We start from the raw sequence: 21,851 nt of genomic DNA, 5'->3' as shown, positions 1-21,851 counted from the left end.
AACTAGCAAAACACGGTACAGTTTTCAAAATAACTTTATTTATAACAAACTGTCAAAACAGTATTTGGATAACATGTTTTGGTATGCTGCTTAGTACATTACGCTCCGTTCGTAAATTATAAGTTAACCGTCATAGATTTTAAAATAATTAGAGAACGTGATTGCGCGTTGGTGATGCCATTTGATAAGATCAAACACGCACCAAACGTCTAATTATAATACACTGATGACGTCACCCCTTATGTTGTGCCCCTTGTGCAGGTGCGTATTTAGACATTTGGAGATCCACATCCTTGTACTGCACTGACAAAAGCACATGAAAAAGCACATGAATTAAGACTAAAACACTAATATGTACTATCAATTGAAGAAAAATATAATCCCTTTTTATGAGGCGTTTGAGGGCCCCTGGAATAGGATATTTGGATTGCTATATTATGCTGTGATGCAGTCTTGAAACTATTTGTATTGTAATTTTAAGCACATGAATTAAGACTAAAACACTAATATGTACTATCAATTGAAGAAAAATATTATCCCTTTTTATGAGACGTTTGAGGGCCCCTGGAATAGGATATTTGGATTGCTATTTTATGCTGTGATGCAGTCTTAAAACTATTTGTATTGTAATTTTAAGCACATGAATTAAGACTAAAACACTAATATGTACTATGAATTGAAGAAAAATATTATCCCTTTTTACGAGACGTTTGAGGGCCCCTGGAATAGGATATTTGGATTGCTATATTATGCTGTGATGCAGTCTTGAAACTATTTGTATTGTAATTTTAAGCACATGAATTAAGACTAAAACACTAATATGTACTATCAATTGAAGAAAAAATATTATCCCTTTTTATGAGACGTTTGACGATATTTGGATTGCTATATTATGCTGTGATGCAGACTTGAAACTATTTGTATTGTAATTTTAAGCACATGAATTAAGACTAAAACACTAATATGTACTATGAATTGAAGAAAAATATAATCCCTTTTTATGAGGCGTTTGAGGGCCCCTGGAATAGCATATTTGCATTACTATATTATGCTGTGATGCAGTTTTGAAACTATTTGTATTGTAATTTTGTAGTTTTATTGTTTTTTGATGCTGAAGCTTCTCCAGTGTGCAGACATCAAGCACCTGGAGGCCACTTTGCTCAATTTACTTTTTAAATGTTCCCCTCCGAGGAACAAGAGTCAGATCTTTCCTCTCGACATACTGCTCTAAGCGCTGCTCCAAGTCCTCCCAGGTTATCTTCTTGAATCCATCCCATGAAGACAGAGACAAAGGAAAAATATTGCATGCTGTTAGCATGATTATCTTAATTATAAGAAAACACAACAAGCTGTTTCATACTTTGTGGTTGGCTTCTTTGGTTCTACCAGGGTGTGATGGTGATGGTGATGATGATGCCTGCTTTGAGGGTTTGGCCTTGTTGTGTTCACTTTCTTTTAGTTTTTGACATTGTTGCTTTGTCTCTTCACCTTTCTTTCGCAGAACCGCAAACATCTCCTCTCGAGACTGCTGCAATCTCATCTTGGCTTCTTTCTCCTCCTCTTTCCTGCAACGTAACAAAATGAACGTTTACTCAGAAACTCGAGTCATTAGCTCCACATTTTCCTAACCTGATAGTAGCAGCTATTGCTAAGGCTCTATTGTGGAGGTTGATGGTGTCAACGTTGTCCAATAAAAGTTGCTTCTTTTTCTCCATCTCCTCCAGGATACACTCTCGTTTTTTCTGCTGCTCGCTCATCTCGGCTTCCTTCATGTAGAACAAACGTTCCTTCAACTCGGCGTGGGACATCTCTCCTAGCAGGTTGTGGCCTGCGATCTGAAACAAGACGTAAATCACGACACAGTGCTAATTTATATTACATCTAATATGACCTGTCACAGGGCGGCACGGTGGTCTAGTGGTTAGCGCGCAGACCTCACAGCTAGGAGACCAGGGTTCAATTCCAACCTTGGTGATCTCTGTGTGGAGTTTGCATGTTCTCCCCGTGCATGCGTGGGTTTTCTCCGGGTACTCCGGTTTCCTCCCACATTCCAAAAACATGCTAGGTTAATTAGCGACTCCAAATGGTCCATAGGTATGAATGTGAGTGTGAATGGTTAATTAAAAGATTAATTGAGATCTGTCAGTCTGAAAAAGGTTATAAAGCCACTAAAGCATTGGGACTACAGCAAACCACAGCGAGAGCCATTATTCACAAATGGCCAAAACAAGTTATTGAGTTTGAGACCCCTGATTTATCCACATCAATTTTGCAATTGGGCTGCACAGCGGTCGAGTGGTTAGCGTCACACACGCCACACAGCTAGGAGACCTGAGTTCAATTCCACCTTTGTCTATATGTGCCCTGTGATTGGCTGGCAAACCAGTCTAGGGTGTACCCCGCCTCACGCCAGAAGACAGCTGGGATAGGCTCCAGCACCCCCCGCGACCCTCGTGAGGAAAAGCGGTAGAAAATGAATGAATGAATGACCTGTCACTCACCTCTGTGTCGTCAAAATATTTGAATCTAATAAGAGGAGCGCATTCAATGGCGTGGAGTTCGCTGATGGTTAGAAACTTTCGGTTGAGCTCTGCCTGGGCTTGCTCTTGCGCTTGAAGAAGAAGCTCCTGATTGTGCCCTGAGACTTCTTTTACTGCGGTAAAGGAGTAAAATATATCATCTTGAATAGGAAAGCCAATGCAAATGATTAATACACTATGCGGAATGTGAAGTTAAATGTGCTTACCGACACTCTGTTTGAACTTCTTCACCTTCTCTTTGGCAACTTTGGGGTTCTTTTTGCAGTTCTCTGACATTTGTTGCACTATGTCTCGCTTTTCTTTCATGTCTTGCAACTTTTTCTGCGCACGTATCAGAGTCAGCTGAGATTCCTGCAATAAAGACACCATGGGAAATACTATTCTACAGTAAACCTCGGATATATCGGATTCAATTGTTCCCACTGGTTTTGTCCGATATAAGCGAAATCCGTTATATGCGTATACCGGAAAATGTCCGTTTTACGCATATATCGGATTTATATCCGGTATGTGCGTAAATCGGATTTTATGCGTTATAAAAAGGCACTTCCTTGACTATGTTTCCAATGTACCTGGACTGGGCAATGAAAAGAGACGTAAGGTAATGAGAATTGAACTTTATTGGACTCTGAGCATAACAAATTGTTAATTAAGCTAGGCCCTGTTACGCCCGTCAGGCCTACGTTATTTCCAATAGTGAGGTTAAGATCTCATTCACTGCTGTGCTAGTATTATTGACGTCACTCACTTTTATATTTGACCTAAATCTGGAGCCAGGAGAAAGACAATAGCCAGTGACATCAACAAGATTAGCATAACGATGCGGCCATCCGATCGATATATGCGAGGGAAATTTAATGCAAATGCATTGGAACGGGACTGGAGATTTTGTCCGAAATAGGCGAAATCCGTTATAAAAAATCCGATATATGCAATGAATTTTTATTGGAAATGCATTACAGAAAAATCGCTTCTTTTTTATCTGTCCGTTGTGAGCGAATTTCCGATATATCCGAGTCCGATATATCCGAGGTTTACTGTAACACCTAATTGTTAGGAACTATTAAAGGAACTTTCAGTATCTCAGAAAAGTGAATGCATCTCTCACATTTCAGCAACTGTTGTTATTAAAGTTTATCTTCTCAAGAGAGGGTACTATATATATGAAACGTGGTGCAGTCTTCTCTAACGCTTCTGACTAAAAACATTGAAAAAATTTAAAGTTGAGGTGCCTTCAAGACATGCTTCTGTTTTGTAGTGCTCATCCAGACCTGGAGAATAGAGTGGGAGGAGCCACCTGGTGTGGACCAGCAAGGTGCGCTGTATTCAGGCACACGCTTCGAGCAGACAGCGTGACACCAAGTAGGTCTCTGGCAAAACATTTGCAGAGATGAGGATTGTGAGGTTCTCATTGGGAGTGACCATGATGGATAGGATCAGGAACAAGTACATCACAGGGACATTACACGATAGACCCCTTGAAGATAAAGTCAGGGAGGCCAGACTGAGATGGTTCGGACATGTCCAGAGGTGAGATAGTGAATATATTGGTCGAAGCAGAACTGGAGGTAGCAGAGATGAGGATTGTTAGGTTCTCATTGGGAGTGACCATGATGGATAGGATCAGGAACAAGTACATCAGAGGGACATTACACGATAGACCCCTTGAAGATAAAGTGAGAGAGGCCAGACTGAGATGGTTCGGACATGTCTCATTGGGAGTGACCAGGATGGATAGGATCAGGAGCGAGTACATCAGAGGGCCATTACATGTTAGACCCCTTGAAGATAAAGACAAAGAGCACTCAAGCATGGCAGTGGCAGCGCCATAGCTTGGGGTAGCATGAGTGCTCTGGGGAGCTACGGTTCATTGAGGGAAACAGGAATTCCAATGTATACTGTGACAGAAGAGTTTCATCTAAAATGAAAGGAAAGGTATACAAAACTGTGGTGAGACCAGCCATGTTGTTTGGCCTACAGACAGTGCCACTGAGGAAAACACAGGAAGCAGAACTGGAGGTAGCAGAGACGAGGATTGTGAAGTTCTCATTGGGAGTGACCATGATGGATAGGATCAGGAACAAGTACATCAGATGGACATTACACGATAGACCCCTTGAAGATAAAGTCAGAGAGGCCAGACTGAGATGCTTCGGACATGTCCAGAGGTGAGATAGTGAATATATTGGTAAAAGCAGAACTGGAGGTAGCAGAGATGAGGATTGTGAGGTTCTCATTGGGAGTGACCATGATGGATAGGATCAGGAACAAGTACATCAGAGGGACATTACACAATAGACCCCTTGAAGATAAAGTGAGAGAGGCCAGACTGAGATGGTTCGGACATGTCTCATTGGGAATGACCAGGATGGATAGGATCAGGAGCGAGTACATCAGAGGGCCATTACATGTTAGACCCCTTGAAGATAAAGACAAAGAGCACTCAAGCATGGCAGTGGCAGCGCCATAGCTTGGGGTAGCATGAGTGCTCTGGGGAGCTACGGTTCATTGAGGGAAACAGGAATTCCAATGTATACTGTGACAGAAGAGTTTCATCTAAAATGAAAGGAAAGGTATACAAAACTGTGGTGAGACCAGCCATGTTGTTTGGCCTACAGACAGTGCCACTGAGGAAAACACAGGAAGCAGAACTGGAGGTAGCAGAGACGAGGATTGTGAAGTTCTCATTGGGAGTGACCATGATGGATAGGATCAGGAACGAGTACATCAGAGGGACATTACACGATAGACCCCTTGAAGATAAAGTCAGAGAGGCCAGACTGAGATGGTTCGGACATGTCCAGAGGTGAGATAGTGAATATATTGGTAAAAGCAGAACTGGAGGTAGCAGAGATGAGGATTGTGAGGTTCTCATTGGGAGTGACCATGATGGATAGGATCAGGAACGAGTACATCAGAGGGACATTACACGATAAAGGGGTCTGAGAGGCCAGACTGAGATGGTTCAGACATGTCCAGAGGTGAGATAGTGAATATATTGGTAAAAGCAGAACTGGAGGTAGCAGAGATGAGGATGCTGAGGTTCTCATTGGGAGTGACCAGGATGGATAGGATCAGGAACGAGTACATCAGAGGGCCTTTACATGTTAGACCCCTTGAAGATAAAGATAAAGAGCACTCAAGCATGGCAGTGGCAGCGCCATAGCTTGGGGTAGCATGAGTGCTCTGGGGAGCTATGGTTCATTGAGGGAAACAGGAATTCCAATGTATACTGTGACATTCTAAAACAACATGATCCCCTTCCTTAGGATGTGACAGAAGGGTCTTGTTGAAGAAGCTTGACGGTGACGGAGTGGCCAAGTGTGTCTTCAGACCTGTGGGACATCCTCAAGCAGAAGGTAGGTGGAACATTGCAGCTTACTTATTTTCAGAGGATAGTAAATATATACCACTATACTGTACAAGTGTGTGTGTAGTGTATTTAGTGCACCCACCTCTTCTTTTGTGAGCAGAGCCGTCTTCTTTTTATGTTCCATTGTTTGTGCGCGACTGAGTGCCATCTCAAAACGACTCATCAGAACTTCCGCATGTTTCTGCTGAATCCTTGCCAACTTCTCCCGACGTTCTTTTTCTTGCATTTCTTTTTGCCATTGAAGAAAAGGAGAAAGCTCATACGCTCCCCCAGCCAGAGTGGCTATTCTGTGTCAACACAAACAAATGGAGCTAAGCGATAAGCCCATATGGTAATGGTAATGGTTGAATTTCATTTGAACGTGCATCAGATTACAATTGAATGCATCACATAATCAGTTCACAGTTCCACATGTCCAAAAGGAGTAGGAAGAAGCAAAGCTTATTAAATCCTACCCCTCCATCTGGTACTTTTACAATCAGTAACTGTTACATTTGTTCACTTCCTGCTTTCCTAATATAATTTTATTTTATTTTATTGTATTTTTTTAATAAAAAAAGTTTTTAATTTATTTAATTTATTTTTTATGGTTTTATTTCATTTGAACATGCATCAGATTACAATTGAATGCATCACATAATCAGTTCATAGTTCCACATGTCCAAAAGGAGTAGGAAGAAGCAAAGCTTAATAAATCCTACCCCTCCATCTGGTACTTTTATAATCAGTAACTGTTACATTTGTTCACTTCCTGCTTTCCTAATATAATTTAGTTTTATTTGATTGTATTTTTTTAATAAAAAAGTTTTTAATTTATTTAATTTATTTTTTAATGGTTTTATTTCATTTGAACATGCATCAGATTACAATTGAATGCATCACATAATCAGTTCACAGTTCCACATGTCCAAAAGGAGTAGGAAGAAGCAAAGCTTATTAAATCCTACCCCTCCATCTGGTACTTTTACAATCAGTAACTGTTACATTTGTTCACTTCCTGCTTTCCTAATATAATTTTATTTTATTTTATTGTATTTTTTTAATAAAAAAAGTTTTTAATTTATTTAATTTATTTTTTATGGTTTTATTTCATTTGAACATGCATCAGATTACAATTGAATGCATCACATAATCAGTTCATAGTTCCACATGTCCAAAAGGAGTAGGAAGAAGCAAAGCTTATTAAATCCTACCCCTCCATCTGGTACTTTTACAATCAGTAACTGTTACATTTGTTCACTTCCTGCTTTCCTAATATAATTTTATTTTATTTTATTGTATTTTTTTAATAAAAAAAGTTTTTAATTTATTTAATTTATTTTTTATGGTTTTATTTCATTTGAACATGCATCAGATTACAATTGAATGCATCACATAATCAGTTCATAGTTCCACATGTCCAAAAGGAGTAGGAAGAAGCAAAGCTTAATAAATCCTACCCCTCCATCTGGTACTTTTATAATCAGTAACTGTTACATTTGTTCACTTCCTGCTTTCCTAATATAATTTAGTTTTATTTGATTGTATTTTTTTAATAAAAAAGTTTTTAATTTATTTAATTTATTTTTTAATGGTTTTATTTCATTTGAACATGCATCAGATTACAATTGAATGCATCACATAATCAGTTCACAGTTCCACATGTCCAAAAGGAGTAGGAAGAAGCAAAGCTTATTAAATCCTACCCCTCCATCTGGTACTTTTACAATCAGTAACTGTTTTTCCTAATATAATTTAATTTTATTTAATTTTATTTTTTTAATTAATTTTTTTATTTTTTATTTTTTATTTTTATGGTTTTATTTCATTTGAAAATGAGGCGTACCCCGCCTCTCACCTGGAGACAGCTGGGATAGGCTCCAGCACCCCCACAACTCCTGCGGTAGAAAATGAATGAATGAATGAGTTCTCCTCCTATTTTGTGTGGTAACTTTTGGGCTTCTTATTTTATTTTTCCCCACCCTCGGCCATCTCTGTGTGGAGTTTGCATGTTCTCCCCGTGCATGCGTGGGTTTTTTTTCCCGGGTACTCCGGTTTCCTCCCACATTCCAAAAACATGCTAGGTTAATTGGCGGCTCCAAATTGTCCATAGGTATGAATGTGAGTGTGAATGGTTGTTTGTCTATATGTGCCCTGTGATTGGCTGGCCACCAGTCCAGGGTGCACCCCGCCTCTCGCCCCAAAGACAGCTGGGATAGGCTCCAGCACCCCCGCAACCCTTATGAGGATAAGCGGTAGAAAATGAATGAATGAATGTTGCTGAGTGCTGCTATCTTGACAGTAACAAAAAAAAGCAGCTACCTCTGCACCTCCTCCTCCACCTTACGGTTATGTAGTGCCCCCTGGCGTAGGATAGTGGCACTGTTGAGTTTCACTGGCCACATTTTCTAAGAGAAGTGAGTTGCAAGTTGATATTTCATTCAACTGAATTCAAGTCTTTTAATGCCGCCAGGCTGGAATCCTCAATTCTCACCTTAGCAGGCGAACGTTCACATTTGTGTACGGCACTGAACTTGAGCTTGGAGTCCATCTCTTCCTTAATTTGGGCCATGACTCTCTGCGTGATACATTCAAGTGATCAATTTATTTTGAATTACACGCAGAGCAGAAGATAGTTGATACCTTGGTGTGGTCAGATTTTCTGGGATTGGCACATCTGAATGGCGTCGTCGTTGCCTCATGAAGCAGAGCCTTCAGTGAAGAACAGACAGGATGTGAATAAATATGCCAGGTCAGGTGACTTTGCATTTTGGCTACCTCAGTCATTTGATGATTCTTTTGTTTGAGCTCGTCTATCATGTGAACCTCTTTTCCAATATCGTATGTGCTGTTTGGTACCTGCAAAAGTAAGAGTAGTGGAATACACTTTAAAGCAAAATACATGCAAGTATGTCTTTTGTACCACTTGTCCTGTACAGCAGGGGTCTCAAACTCATAGACTCATAGACTCTATAGCAGGGGTCTCAAACACGCGGCGGCCCCCGCCTTGATATGAAAGTTTAATGTTAGTGCGGCCCGCGCAAGTTTGATATGGATGCTGTATGGCAGGGGTGCTCACACTTTTTCAGCATGCGAGCTACTTTTAAAATGACCGAGTCAAAATGATCTACCCACTACAAAAATGCAAAACATCTATTTATTTTCAAATGTATTGAGGATTATTTGTACGTACAATGTATGTTGATGTACCTTACATAACCAAATGAGCCAATATTGCAAAACACACATAATTAACTATTAATTTTTTTTGTAATTACCTGAGTTTACTTTGATGACTTGCACTGAATTGAACCAGCCAGGGATGCATAGTCCGGACAGTAGCTGCTGATAGCCAGCCTCACGCACACTTACAAATGTTTATCAGTCATGGATAATATCCGTATCATAATATCCGTATAATATTCCATATCCGTATGGAAGTGATATGTTTTTTGCCTTTTAACTTGGTCCAGTTTTTGCCTTTTTACTTGGTCCAGCTCCTTCACTCATTTTAGTGACCATAAACTTTAGCGAGGGCTTAAAATCTAACGCAATTCGCCGACTAGCTTAAGCACTTTGCATCGTTGTTTACGCATGAGCGGTGACCTAAAGGTCAAAATTCAGTTGTCATCTGATTGGTTGTCCTGTATGTCAATCAAGTAACGGGGATGGATGATAGGCTGACATCGTAAGTTCTGCTGCACTTAGAGACGTTGTTTGATTTGATTGGTCACCCGAAGGGCAACATTCAGTTGTCATCTGAATGGCTGCCCTGTATATCAATCAAGTGACGGCATTGATACTGGGATGATATTTTTTTTAATGTCACGCCGCGATCGACCAGCGATCGACCAGTACCACCTCCGCGATCGACCGGTAGCTCGCGATCGACTTAATGAGCACCCCTGCTGTATGGTATCATGTACCCAGAAAAAATTATTACGTTTGATTAATGTTCATGTTAAAGGTTAAATAACTGTTAATAGTTATCCTCCCTATCCATGTGGAAGTGGTACGTTTTTGGCTATTTAAGTTGAAAGGAAATAACTTGAAGGCTACCGTTTCGGTCGCGAGCTCTCTAGTTTGCGAGTTAGCATGTGTCTCAAGACCCTGCAGTTGCGCAATATGTTGTAAATAAAAAGAGTATAAATATGACTATAGTCGTGTTTTGTCATGTCTACAGGGCTCTAATAATGCTTTGTTCATTTTAATCTGAAAAAAATAATTTGTCTACCCACCAACTATATGTGGTTTCTTAAGTTTTTATTATTTGCTGTTTTATTATTATTATATTTTTTTATTACTGATTGATTGATTTTCTTTATTCTTGATTTGTTTATTTATTTTTCATCTTATTTTGTGCAGAAAAATAAAAATTAAGATATTTGAGAACAGTGGAATGTTTTATCAGAGCTTTTATTGTAGAAAATCGGAACCAAAGCACTGAAAAAGTTTGTATATTTTTCTGTTTTTAATAAATGCGTTCTTTGTTTTTTTTTGGAAAACCTGATGCGGCCCAGCCTTGCCCAGACCCTAGCTCCAGTGGCCCCCAGGTAAATTGAGTTTGAGACCCCTGCTCTATAGAGAACCATTCATTCTCACATCCACGCTTACAGTCATTGAGTGGGATTGTATCCCACACTGGTACACTAGTGTGTAAAATGTGTATTCTTCTTACTGGTCTGTGTTTTTCCAGCAGAGGGCTGCGTGGAGGCTGAGGTGGAGAATGTGGTTTGCGTTTTAAAAAAGAGAATCCCACCGGCTCAGTAGTTTTGGCTGGCATGCTCTGCAACTGCGTCTCTTTGGCGACGAGCCGCTCCATGAGCGTCTCAATTTCAGAGCGCCGCCTGGAGTAGAAAAAGGAATGAATGTGGATTGTGAAACACACTGTAAACACGAATAAGTTAACAGAACTCAAAAAAAGTGAGGCAATCAGTTGACACGAGTGGTTAGCGCGCAGACCTCACAGATAGGAGACCAGGGTTCGATTCCACCCTCGGCCATCTCTGTGTGGAGTTTTGTGTGGGTTTTCCCACATTCCAAAAAACATGCTAGGTTAATTAGCGACTCCAAATTGTCCATAGGTATGAATGTGAGTGTGAATGGTTGTCTATATGTGCCCTGTGATTGGCTGGCCAATCAGTCCAGGGTCCAGGGTGTACCCCGCCTCTCGCCCGAAGACAACTGGGATAGGCTGACCCAGCGACCTTCGTGAGGATAAGCGGTACAAAATGAATGAATGAGTGGTTAGCATGCAGACCTCACAGCTAGGATACCCGGGTTCAATTCCACACTCGGCATGCGTGGGCTTTCTCCGGGGACTTCCTCCCACATTCCAAAAACATGCTAGGTTAATTGACGACTCCAAATTGTCCACAGGTATGAATGTGAGTGTGAATGGTTGTTTGTCTATATGTGCCCTGTGATTGGCTGGCCACCAGTCCAGGGTGTACCCCGCCTCTCGCCCAAGACAGCTGGGATAGGCTCCAGCACCCTGTGCGACCCTTATGAGGAAAAGCGGTTGAAAATGAATGAATGAATATATGTACTTATACCAATTAATTTTTTTGAGCATTCCGATTTGCAGTGTCTTAAGTTGTATGTAAACTGTCTTAGTTCAATTTCATCAAAACATATTAGTTAAAAGTACTCAAAATGGAACAACATGTTAAATGAACTTGACATAATTAAGTTATTAGTACTTTTTTTTAAGAACTTTGAATATGCATAATTTCATTTATTTAAGTACTTTGAACATTCGGGTTTAAAGTGCAGCTAACTACTGTTGCTTAAAAGCTTTTTACTCCATCTGTCACCTTAAAAGAGGACCAATCCAACGCTCCCTCACATATTCAACATCATAGATGCAACTCCACTCATCTTGTATCCAAGTGGCGAGGTTTGTAAAGAGGAAACTTATGAACTGCAATGAAAACAAAGACATAAGAATATCATATAGGATATATCATATATGCTTTGGTTGAATTATCTTTCAAAGTGTAACAATATTCTCACAGTGTGCATTTTCTTAATATCCAAAGAGCAGACAATGTTGCTGAAGGTCTGGAGTCCAAGGTCATCAAGGTGGAATATTGTGAGGTAACAGATCACTGAGAACAACATAAACATTAACATCGACTGTGAGTTTATATTAAAAATGAAACTAATTGAATGAAATTACCTGACAACTGCCAGTGATGTTCTTTACGTCTGATTTTAGCATCGAGGTTATAGAAGGGATTGATGACAATGTCCAATAAACTTTTATGCTCAAGACAACCTGAGACAACATCAATCAGGAACTCCTTATCCAGAACGTCCATATCCTATAAAATGTTTACTTTTATTATTATTATAATTCATAATAACAGCCGTATTCATGTTGTTCATGTCATACCTGCAGATCTTTCGTTGCATCTTCAGTAAACTCGTCTGAATTGTGTTTGCTAGCAGTGTACTTTTCGAGTAGTACAATGGCCTCCTTGATAAGCGATCCGTAGTTTTTTGCCATTTTTACAGCCACACTTAAGCTAGAATGAGCCTTCTGGAAAAAGTTAGCACTTCGAAACACTGAAACTTTAAATCAATAATAAAAATATACACCCAAGCTGGATTCGATTTGCGGCTTGTTTTCCTCTCGTTGCTATGGTCAAGCGTCGCGTAGCAACATTGATGTCAACAGAAATAGAACTCTAAAAAAAATTGCATGAAAGGAAGATATTGTACAAATTAAAAAAAATGTCGAATTTTATTTTCATATTGTGATAATTCATTCATCATCAGTGTGGTACATTTGTTTTGGATTATCAAAAGTGTCAACATCCTGATCCTTTGTTTAGCTACCATAACAAAATGACGTAGTGTGGTGTGACGTAGGGTGAAACCAATGTGCTGCCTTCGTGTTCCGTTGGAAATTAATGTTTCTATTAAACTTCGGATAATATAAATGATCATTTGAATCTGGATTAATTTATTATTATTTATTAAGGTCAGATAATATGATGCTATTTTTAATTGTGGTAACGTTAGGTCAATTCACATCACGTTTAGGGCTTTGTAGAACAAAGCTGATTACCGAAAGCACATGCAAATATGTTTTGGGTATATGGTCTCACAATGTAGAAATCAGATTAAAGTAATCTGCTTTTCATTGAACATACACAAAATAATTGTGTCTTTGTTATAAAAAATATTAGATTTTTTAAAGTAACGACGTGGTGCATAAAGTACAAATTATGTGTTTTGTGATTTCCGATGTTGTGAGAGCTGTACGTGAATGCATCACTTCCTGAGAAAGTGGGAGGTGAATGTTGTCAACGTGACTGTCATCCGGTAATATTGGACCGGCAACAGAGCAGCGCAGTCGTCGGTCTTCTCTGTCTGAACGCTCTGGACTTCGGAAGTGGCCGGACGGTGTGGGGGGAGAGACAGGCAGCAAAACCCGGAGATGTGGAAATAACTCAAAATATCCCCCGTATTCAGTATTTGGAGTCGTTTTGTTAAATTTAGTACAGGTTACCCTCCAGTGTGTTAGTGTATTGTATATTTTGTTTTACCTTAGCCACCGTCGCTAGCTAGCTTAGCAGCCGAACGAGGCTGTCAAGACACACAGGGACCGCCGGAGAAGAAGACGAAGGGCTCGGTGACAAGGGAAGGTGGCGAGGTAACGATGAACCGCTTTCGAAAGTGGCTCTACAAGCCCAAGGTAAGTTATCTTGGATTCACTCGCCGTGTCATTCCACCGTTTAGTTTATTTTAATTAATTTGGTACTCCGGGGTGGGAGCTAGCAGCAGTGTGGTTGGCTAGCCAGCCCCCCTTCCCCGCGAGTGTCACACATCTGCTAACATTAGCCGGTGTGATCCTGATGTTGACATGCAGGCAGTGCCCCCCCTCCCCTTGTTGTTATTCACCCCTTTTGTTAAGAGGTACACAAAGAAAAAAAAACATGACAATGCTCTCTCTATATCGCTGTATTATATACCTCTCAGTTGATTTATTGTCTCCAGAGGTTGTGATTGCAGACACTTAAAACCATTTAAAACCTTTATAAATAACATTAATAGTCATTACCAGGTAGTGCAGTTTATCAATGATAATCAAATTCTTACAGTATAAATTCAACTCACCAGTGTTAGTAGAAATTGTGTTAAATAAAGGAAAGTCAGTTTTGTCTTTTTTTTTGGACTTTTATGTTCTTAAACCTATGTTTGTTTGGGGGAAAAACATCCACATTATGAATAGAAATTGTCAAAATGTGTATTTAAAACCTTTATAAATAACATCAATAGTCATTATCAGGTAGTGCAGTTTAGCAATGATAATCAAAGTCTTACAGTATAAATTCAACTCACCAGTGTTAGTAGAAATTGTGTTAAATAATATATATTTTTTTTACTTTTATGTTCTTAAACCTATGTTTGTTTGGGGAAAAACATGCACGTTATGAATAGAAATTGTCAAAATGTGTATTTAAAACCTTTATAAATAACATCAATAGTCATTATCAGGTAGTGCAGTTTATTAATGATAATCAAAGTCTTACAGTATAAATTCAACTCACCAGTGTTAGTAGAAATTGTGTTAAATAAAGGAAAGTCAGTTTTGTATATATTTTTTAGACTTTTATGTTCTTAAACCTATGTTTGGGGAAAAACATCTACATTATGAATAGAAATAGTCAAAAATGTGTATTTAAAACCTTTATAAATAACATCAATAGTCATTATCGGGTAGTGCAGTTTATCAATGATAATCAAAGTCTTACAGTATAAATTCAACTCACCAGTGTTAGTAGAAATTGTGTTAAATATTGAATTATTTTTACTTTTATGTTTTTTTTTACTTTTATGTTCTTAAACCTATGTTTGGGGAAAAACATCCACATTATGAATAGAAATTGTCAAAATGTGTATTTAAAACCTTTATAAATAACATCAATAGTCATTATCGGGTAGTGCAGTTTATCAATGATAATCAAAGTCTTACAGTATAAATTCAACTCACCAGTGTTAGTAGAAATTGTGTTAAATATTGTATTTTTTTTAACTTTTATGTTCTTAAACCCATGTTTGGGGAAAAACATCTACATTACGAATATAAATTGTCAAAATGTGTATTTAAAACCTTTATAAATAACATCAATAGTCATTATCAGGTAGTGCAGTTTATCAATGATAATCAAAGTCTTACAGTATAAATTTAACTCACCAGTGTTAGTAGAAATTGTGTTAAATAATGTATTTTTTTTAACTTTTATGTTCTTAAACCTATGTTTGTTTGGGGAAAAACATGCACGTTATGAATAGAAATTGTCAAAATGTGTATTTAAAACCTTTATAAATAACATCAATAGTCATTATCAGGTAGTGCAGTTTTTCAATGATAATCCAAGTCTTACAGTATAAATTCAACTCACCAGTGTTAGTAGAAATTGTGTTAAATATTGTTTTTTTTTTACTTTTATGTTCTTAAACCTATGTTTGGGGAAAAACATCTATATTATGAATAGAAATTGTCAAAATGTGTATTTAAAACCTTTATAAATAACATCAATAGTCATTATCAGGTAGTGCAGTTTTTCAATGATAATCAAAGTCTTACAGTATAAATTCAACTCACCAGTGTTAGTAGAAATTGTGTTAAATATTGTATTTTTTTTTACTTTTATGTTCTTAAACATGTTTGTTTAGAGAAAAACATCCATATTATGAATAGAAATTGTCAAAATGTGTATTTAAAACCTTTATAAATAACATCAATAGTCATTATCAGGTAGTGCAGTTTATCAATGATAATCAAAGTCTTACAGTATAAATTCAACTCACCAGTGTTAGTAGAAATTGTGTTAAATATTGTATTTTTTTTACTTTTATGTTCTTAAACCTGTTTGTTTGGGGAAAAACATCCACATTATGAATAGAAATTGTCAAAATGTGTATTTAAAACCTTTATAAATAACATCAATAGTCATTATCAGGTAGTGCAGTTTATCAATGATAATCCAAGTCTTACAGTATAAATTTAACTCACCAGTGTTAGTAGAAATTGTGTTAAATATTGTATTTTTTTTAACTTTTATGTTCTTAAACCTATGTTTGTTTGGGGAAAAACATCTACATTATGAATAGAAATTGTCAAAATGTGTATTTAAAACCTTTATAATAACATCAATAGTCATTATCAGGTAGTGCAGTTTATCAATGATAATCAAAGTCTTACAGTATAAATTCAACTCAAGTGTTAGTAGAAATTGTGTTAAATAAAGGAAAATCAGTTTTGTATTTTTTTTTTTTAGACTTTTATGTTCTTAAACCTATGTTTGTTTGGGGAAAAACATCCACATTATGAATAGAAATTGTCAAAATGTGTATTATAGTCATTTTTCCCTGATTACTTCTGGTATATGTCCACTTCCTCATGGTTGAGTATGTCATTTTTTTGCCTTTGCTGGATGTGAATTCGGCATGTTACGATCCCTTAAGTCTGACCATACCGATAATTGGTAAAGGTATGGAAGGCTGGTGTCCTGCTAAATCAGCATCTCCAAGGTCCAGCCTTTGCTGCTTGCAGTCAGGGAGTATTGGACATGTTGTAATTCTTGAAATCATGCAAGCAGAGCGGGTATTGAATCCTTGGGTGCCTTTTTAAATGAACTGCCTAAAATATGTCAAATGCAGCACTTTGGACAAGGAACCTTATTTTACACAACGTTTAGGTGTAGGAAATGCATTTAATGCAACAAACAAGTTGCTCAATGTATATGTGCTTTATCATCGCTATATACGTTTAGTTTGTCTCAGAGGAAACGCAGCGTGTTTGCTTGCCAGAGGTCGATTAAGAATGATCTGTGTGGTCTACGCTTGACAGTAATTCTGTACTCATGCTATTTATAGTGACCACTGTGTGAGTAACTGTCCTATTGAAAAAAATCTTGTGCAACACTTGTACTGTACATTATTCTAATGTACCCACTGGGTGTACAAATGATATCGCTGAATAAGTAGTTTACATAACTTTAGTACATTTCCATTCAGTTGCTTCATAAATATGATTTTTTTTTTCTGAAGGAACAACTTGTCACAATAAAAAAAAAAAAAAGTAATAAATATAATACCTACCACTTTGTGCTTTGCAGACGGTCACTTCTCCATTCCTCTTCTTTCAGTGTGTGAACCTCACCCTCGTTTATGGCACTCTCAACTATCTCCGGTTGAAATTGATATGTCGACACAAGATCCCCCCCCCCCAAATGGGCCATTTTTCTATTCTTTGTCAGCTAGAGACATTTCTTTTTTTATAGTCGGCAAGAAAATCCGTTAGACAAACTGTTCCGGAAGTCATGGTGTATGTATGTTGTGTCAGTGTGATACACCATTTTTAAATCGACTCACTCCTCATATGATATCACAGCTCTACACTAAGTTGATGAAACCCAACAACTTTGAAATTAAATTCCTCAAGATCCCTGCGACATACAACATTCTGATAGTCTAAACATAAAGAAAAAAAATCCTGCTTGGGATAACCTTTCTAGGGATGTCCGATAATAATCGGTACAGATGATTATCGGCCTGATATCAGCATAAAAATGCGATATCGGTTGATACTGATATCAGATTCTGTCCTATTATGAAAACCGTGTCATCATTACAATATTAACAGTTGTTTGTATCTGTAATAAAGTTGAGTACTCTCTGCAAGTAGAAGAACTCCCCTTTGACCCGGAAGCCATTGATAGTTACCTGATTTTCTGCAAGGATAGAAAAGCAATTAGCTCCTATCATACTTGACCGTATACGCTCACTTGTTATTTTTTTTTTAGTACAGTAAACCTCGGATATATTGGATTCAATTGTTCCCACTGGTTTTTGTCCGATATAAGCGAAATCCGTTATATGCGTATACCGGAAAATGTCCGTTTTACGCATATATCGGATTTATATCCGGTATATGCGTAAATCGGATTTCATCCGTTATAAAAAGGCACTTCCTTGACTATGTTTCCAATGTACCTGGACGCGCAGGCAACGCTGCAAACGCTGCAAATGACGTCGTATAGCGGCCTGTCACGATTCGGCGAATCGGAGCGCCACGATGCGGCCATCCGATATATGCGAGGGAAATTTAATGGAAATGCATTGGAACGGGACTGGAGATTTTGTCCGAAATAGGCGAAATCCGTTATAAAAAATCCGATATATGCAATGAATTTTTATTGGAAATGCATTACAGAAAAATCGGTTCTTTTTTATCTGTCCGTTGTGAGCGAATTTCCGATATATCCGAGTCCGATATATCCGAGGTTTACTGTATTTCTACATTACTGTTGACACAGCCTTGTTTTTGTGGCCCATTGTTGGGGTTGGACATAAAGTGGTGGTGCACACAGAGAGAGTATTGTCACAGTCCTGAATGGAATTGCCTCAGAAGTAGTGAACTATTACAGCAACACCCGTTTCTGTCAAGTCACCGCCATGGTTGGAATTAACGTGATTATCTGTGGGTTTTTAAGCAACCTGTTCTGCTTCAATGTGAGGGAAAGCAAAGGACAAAGTAATTATATGGGCCAGTGTAACACCACAGGAGCATGCATGGAGAGGGAAGTTCAGGTTACTTAATTGTCCTGAAAAAAAAAAAAAAAAAAATGGAGAGCAAGTGTAAAGTGCGGAACCGATTTACGGTACAGCATTGTGGCATTTATGATGGCTGGGTGATAATGTGATCGCTATAAATTTCAGTTGTTTCAGATCTGTGCTCCCATCAAATATGTCAGTGATAACAGCCAATCGGAGTCAACGATTGACGAGAAAGCTACACACAATAACCCCGCAATGAAAACATTGTAGATACGACAGGTTAAAAACAACATAAAAATTGTGATAATAATCAAGATCGAATGTTGAAATATTTACCCTTTTTAGGCTTTCCGGAACTCATGGTGTATGTATGTTGTGTCGATGTGATACACCATTTTTAAATCGACTCTCTCCTCATATGATATCACAGCTCTACACTAAGTTGATGAAACCCAACAACTTTGAAATTAATTTCCTCAAGATCCCTGCGACATACAACATTCTGATAGTCTAAACAAAAAGATATAACATAACAAACCTAAAGAAAAAAAATCCTTTCTAGGGATGTCCGATAATTATCGGTACAGATGATTATTGGCCTGATATCAGCATAAAAATGCGATATCGGTGTGCTCCATCAAATATGTCAGTGATAACAGCCAATCGGAGTCAACGATTGACGAGAAGCTACACACAATAACCCGCAATGAAAACATTGTAGACATGACAGGTTAAAAACAACATAAAAATTGTGATAATAATCAAGATCAGGCAACATAAAACATACAAAAAATAGGCTATGACAACTTTTTTGCCATATCGCCCCGCCTAAATATTGTTTTCATTTAGCATCAACACATATAAAACCATTTGTACAGTAAACCTCGGATATATCGGACTCGGATATATCGGAAATTCGCTCACAACGGACAGATAAAAAAGAACCGATTTTTCTGTAATGCATTTCCAATAAAAATTCATTGCATATATCGGATTTTTTATAACTGATTTCGCCTATTTCGGACAAAATCTCCAGTCCCGTTCCAATGCATTTCCATTAAATTTCCCTCGTATATATCGGATGGCCGCATCGTGGCGCTCCGATTCGCCGAATCGTGACAGGCCGCTATACGACGTCATTTGCAGCGTTTGCAGCGTTGCCTGCGCGTCCAGGTACATTGGAAACATAGTCAAGGAAGTGCCTTTTTATAACGGATAAAATCCGATTTACGCATATACCGGATATAAATCCGATGTATGCGTAAAACTGACATTTTCCGGTATACGCATATAACGGATTTCGCTTATATCGGACAAAACCAGTGGGAACAATTGAATCCGATATATCCGAGGTTTACTGTAGAAACATGTTTCCTTGACTGGAGAAGACTTATTTGTGTTTCCAGTTTTTCCACTCGGTTTTTCCACTCAGTGAGAACTTCCTTTTGCCCCATGCAATCCCCATTATCCTTGAACTGGTCTCGTTAAAGTGCAGAGACATGCAATAGTTAACTTGACCGAAAGCCGGGAAATACAAGTTTCTCCACATTCCTTTTAATCCTTTAAAGCTGTTACTGTGCTCATAGTTAATCTTTATTGTCCACGTCTTACAAAGGGGATCTTGTTTTTCTTTAAAGGTCACATATTATATATATATTTTTTCAACGAAAAAAAGCAGTCCCATAATAATAGTGTGTTAGGTGTATGGAATTTAGATACTTGAAATAATCGTTAAGTAATCCCTACTGGGAACATTCTGTTTTGTGTGTCTGTAGCTTTCAGGCTGATGAGCTGACTGCTATTGTAGACTTCTTATATACAGTAAACCTCGGATATATCGGACTCGGATATATCGGAAATTCGCTCACAACGGAAAGATAAAAAAGAAGCGATTTTTCTGTAATGCATTTCCAATAAAAAATCATTGCATATATCGTATTTTTTATAACGGATTTCGCCTATTTCGGACAAAAGCTCCAGTTTTGTTCCAATGCATTTCCATTAAATTTCCCTCGCATTTATCGGATGGCCGCATCGTTATGCTAATCTTGTTGATGTCACTGGCTATTGTCTTTCTCCTGGCTCCAGATTTAGGACAAATATAAAAGTGAGTGACGTCAATAATACTAGCACAGCAGTGAATGAGATCTTAACCTCACTATTGGAAATAACGTAGGCCTGACGGGCGTAACAGGGCCTAGCTTAATTAACAATTTGTTATGCTCAGAGTCCAATAAAGTTCAATTCTCATTACCTTACATCTCTTTTCATTGCCCAGTCCAGGTACATTGGAAACATAGTCAAGGAAGTGCCTTTTTATAACGCATAAAATCTGATTTACGCATATACCGGATATAAATCCGATATATGCGTAAAACGGACATTTTCCGGTATACGCATATAACGGATTTCGCTTATATCGGACAAAACCAGTGGGAACAATTGAATCCGATATATCCGAGGTTTACTGTATACACTTATGTACCCTGCACTTGGACAATGTAATAACAATGTAACAGGCTCATGACACCAAAACTATTATTTTTGCAGTGGAAAAATAGCATTGAAAGGCATATTTCTGAAATATGTGCTCGAATGTTTACCCTTTTTAGGCTTTCATCACTTATTCTGGGACTGCAGAAGGAGGAGCAAGTGGCGTTCACACCAGAAGTTACTATCCGAGGTTACCTTTAGACATGTAATGGAAGCATGACATGCAGTATTTTATCCTTCAGTACACTTTTATTTCTGCTATATTAACTTTTGAACATGAAAAACTTTTTGGTGCTAACAAATCTTAACAAATCTTAAGTAAATTTGATCAAATGTAGAATTACAACAGCTTCCACTTACATTAACACAGCAGCAGCTGTTCAACTCCGATGGGGAAAAAAAAAAACACTTGCTGATGCTGGGAACACACAAGTGGGTTGGATTGCAAGATATATAGTGTGCATAAAGCACTTAATGTGTGGTTCCAATAATGCCTTCTATACTACTGTATTATCATTCATAGTAGTGATGCCATCGTTCAGTCTGATTGGCTTCAATAATGCCTTTTATATTACTATATTATCATTCATAGTAGCGATGCCGGGCGGCACGGCGGTCGAGTGGTTAGCGCGCAGACCTCACAGCTAGGAGAACAGGGTTCAATTCCACCCTCGGCCATCTCTGTATGGAGTTTGCATGTTCTCCCCCGTGCATGCGTGGGTTTTCTCCGGGTACTCCGGTTTCCTCCCACATTCCAAAAACATGCTAGGTTAATTAGCGACTCCAAATTGTCCATAGGTATGAATGTGAGTGTGAATGGTTAATTAAAAGATTAATTGAGATCTGTCAGTCTGAAAAAGGTTATAAAGCCACTAAAGCTTTGGGACTAC

General features: G+C 38.1%; 2 protein-coding genes across 7 annotated transcripts in view; one reads left to right on the top strand and one right to left on the bottom strand.

Annotated features, from left to right (window-relative positions):
- Positions 1–72: 72 nt before the first annotated feature.
- Positions 73–13,707, bottom strand: LOC131140401 (cilia- and flagella-associated protein 99-like). Of its 4 annotated transcripts, none has more exons than XM_058090795.1 (16): positions 13,449–13,707; positions 12,290–12,436; positions 12,074–12,218; positions 11,908–12,002; positions 11,709–11,815; positions 10,571–10,739; positions 8,671–8,751; positions 8,536–8,604; positions 8,387–8,470; positions 8,215–8,300; positions 5,996–6,200; positions 2,747–2,891; positions 2,502–2,653; positions 1,630–1,835; positions 1,361–1,565; positions 73–1,261 (listed from the first exon to the last, which is right to left on the bottom strand). In XM_058090795.1, the coding sequence occupies exons 2-16, from the start codon at positions 12,401–12,403 to the stop codon at positions 1,166–1,168; spliced, it is 1,959 nt and encodes a 652-aa protein (XP_057946778.1). In that variant the 5' UTR covers positions 12,404–12,436; positions 13,449–13,707; the 3' UTR covers positions 73–1,165. The 4 variants fall into 4 exon arrangements, with proteins under 4 accessions (XP_057946778.1, XP_057946777.1, XP_057946779.1 ...); XM_058090794.1 differs by having other exon boundaries at positions 12,290–12,422; XM_058090796.1 differs by having other exon boundaries at positions 73–1,258; positions 12,290–12,422.
- zfyve28 (zinc finger, FYVE domain containing 28) overlaps positions 13,230–21,851 on the top strand; it is a 40,733-nt gene continuing 32,111 nt past the window's right edge. For all 3 annotated transcript variants that reach the window (XM_058090788.1, XM_058090786.1, XM_058090787.1), the window contains exon 1: positions 13,230–13,597. In XM_058090788.1, coding sequence (XP_057946771.1) covers positions 13,562–13,597 — 36 coding nt within the window. In that variant the 5' untranslated portion in view covers positions 13,230–13,561. The remainder of the gene's footprint in view (positions 13,598–21,851) is intronic.

Source organism: Doryrhamphus excisus, chromosome 13 (genome assembly GCF_030265055.1).
Source record: "Doryrhamphus excisus isolate RoL2022-K1 chromosome 13, RoL_Dexc_1.0, whole genome shotgun sequence".
Taxonomy (NCBI): domain Eukaryota; kingdom Metazoa; phylum Chordata; class Actinopteri; order Syngnathiformes; family Syngnathidae; genus Doryrhamphus; species Doryrhamphus excisus.
This window is presented reverse-complemented; position numbering and strand designations above follow the sequence as displayed.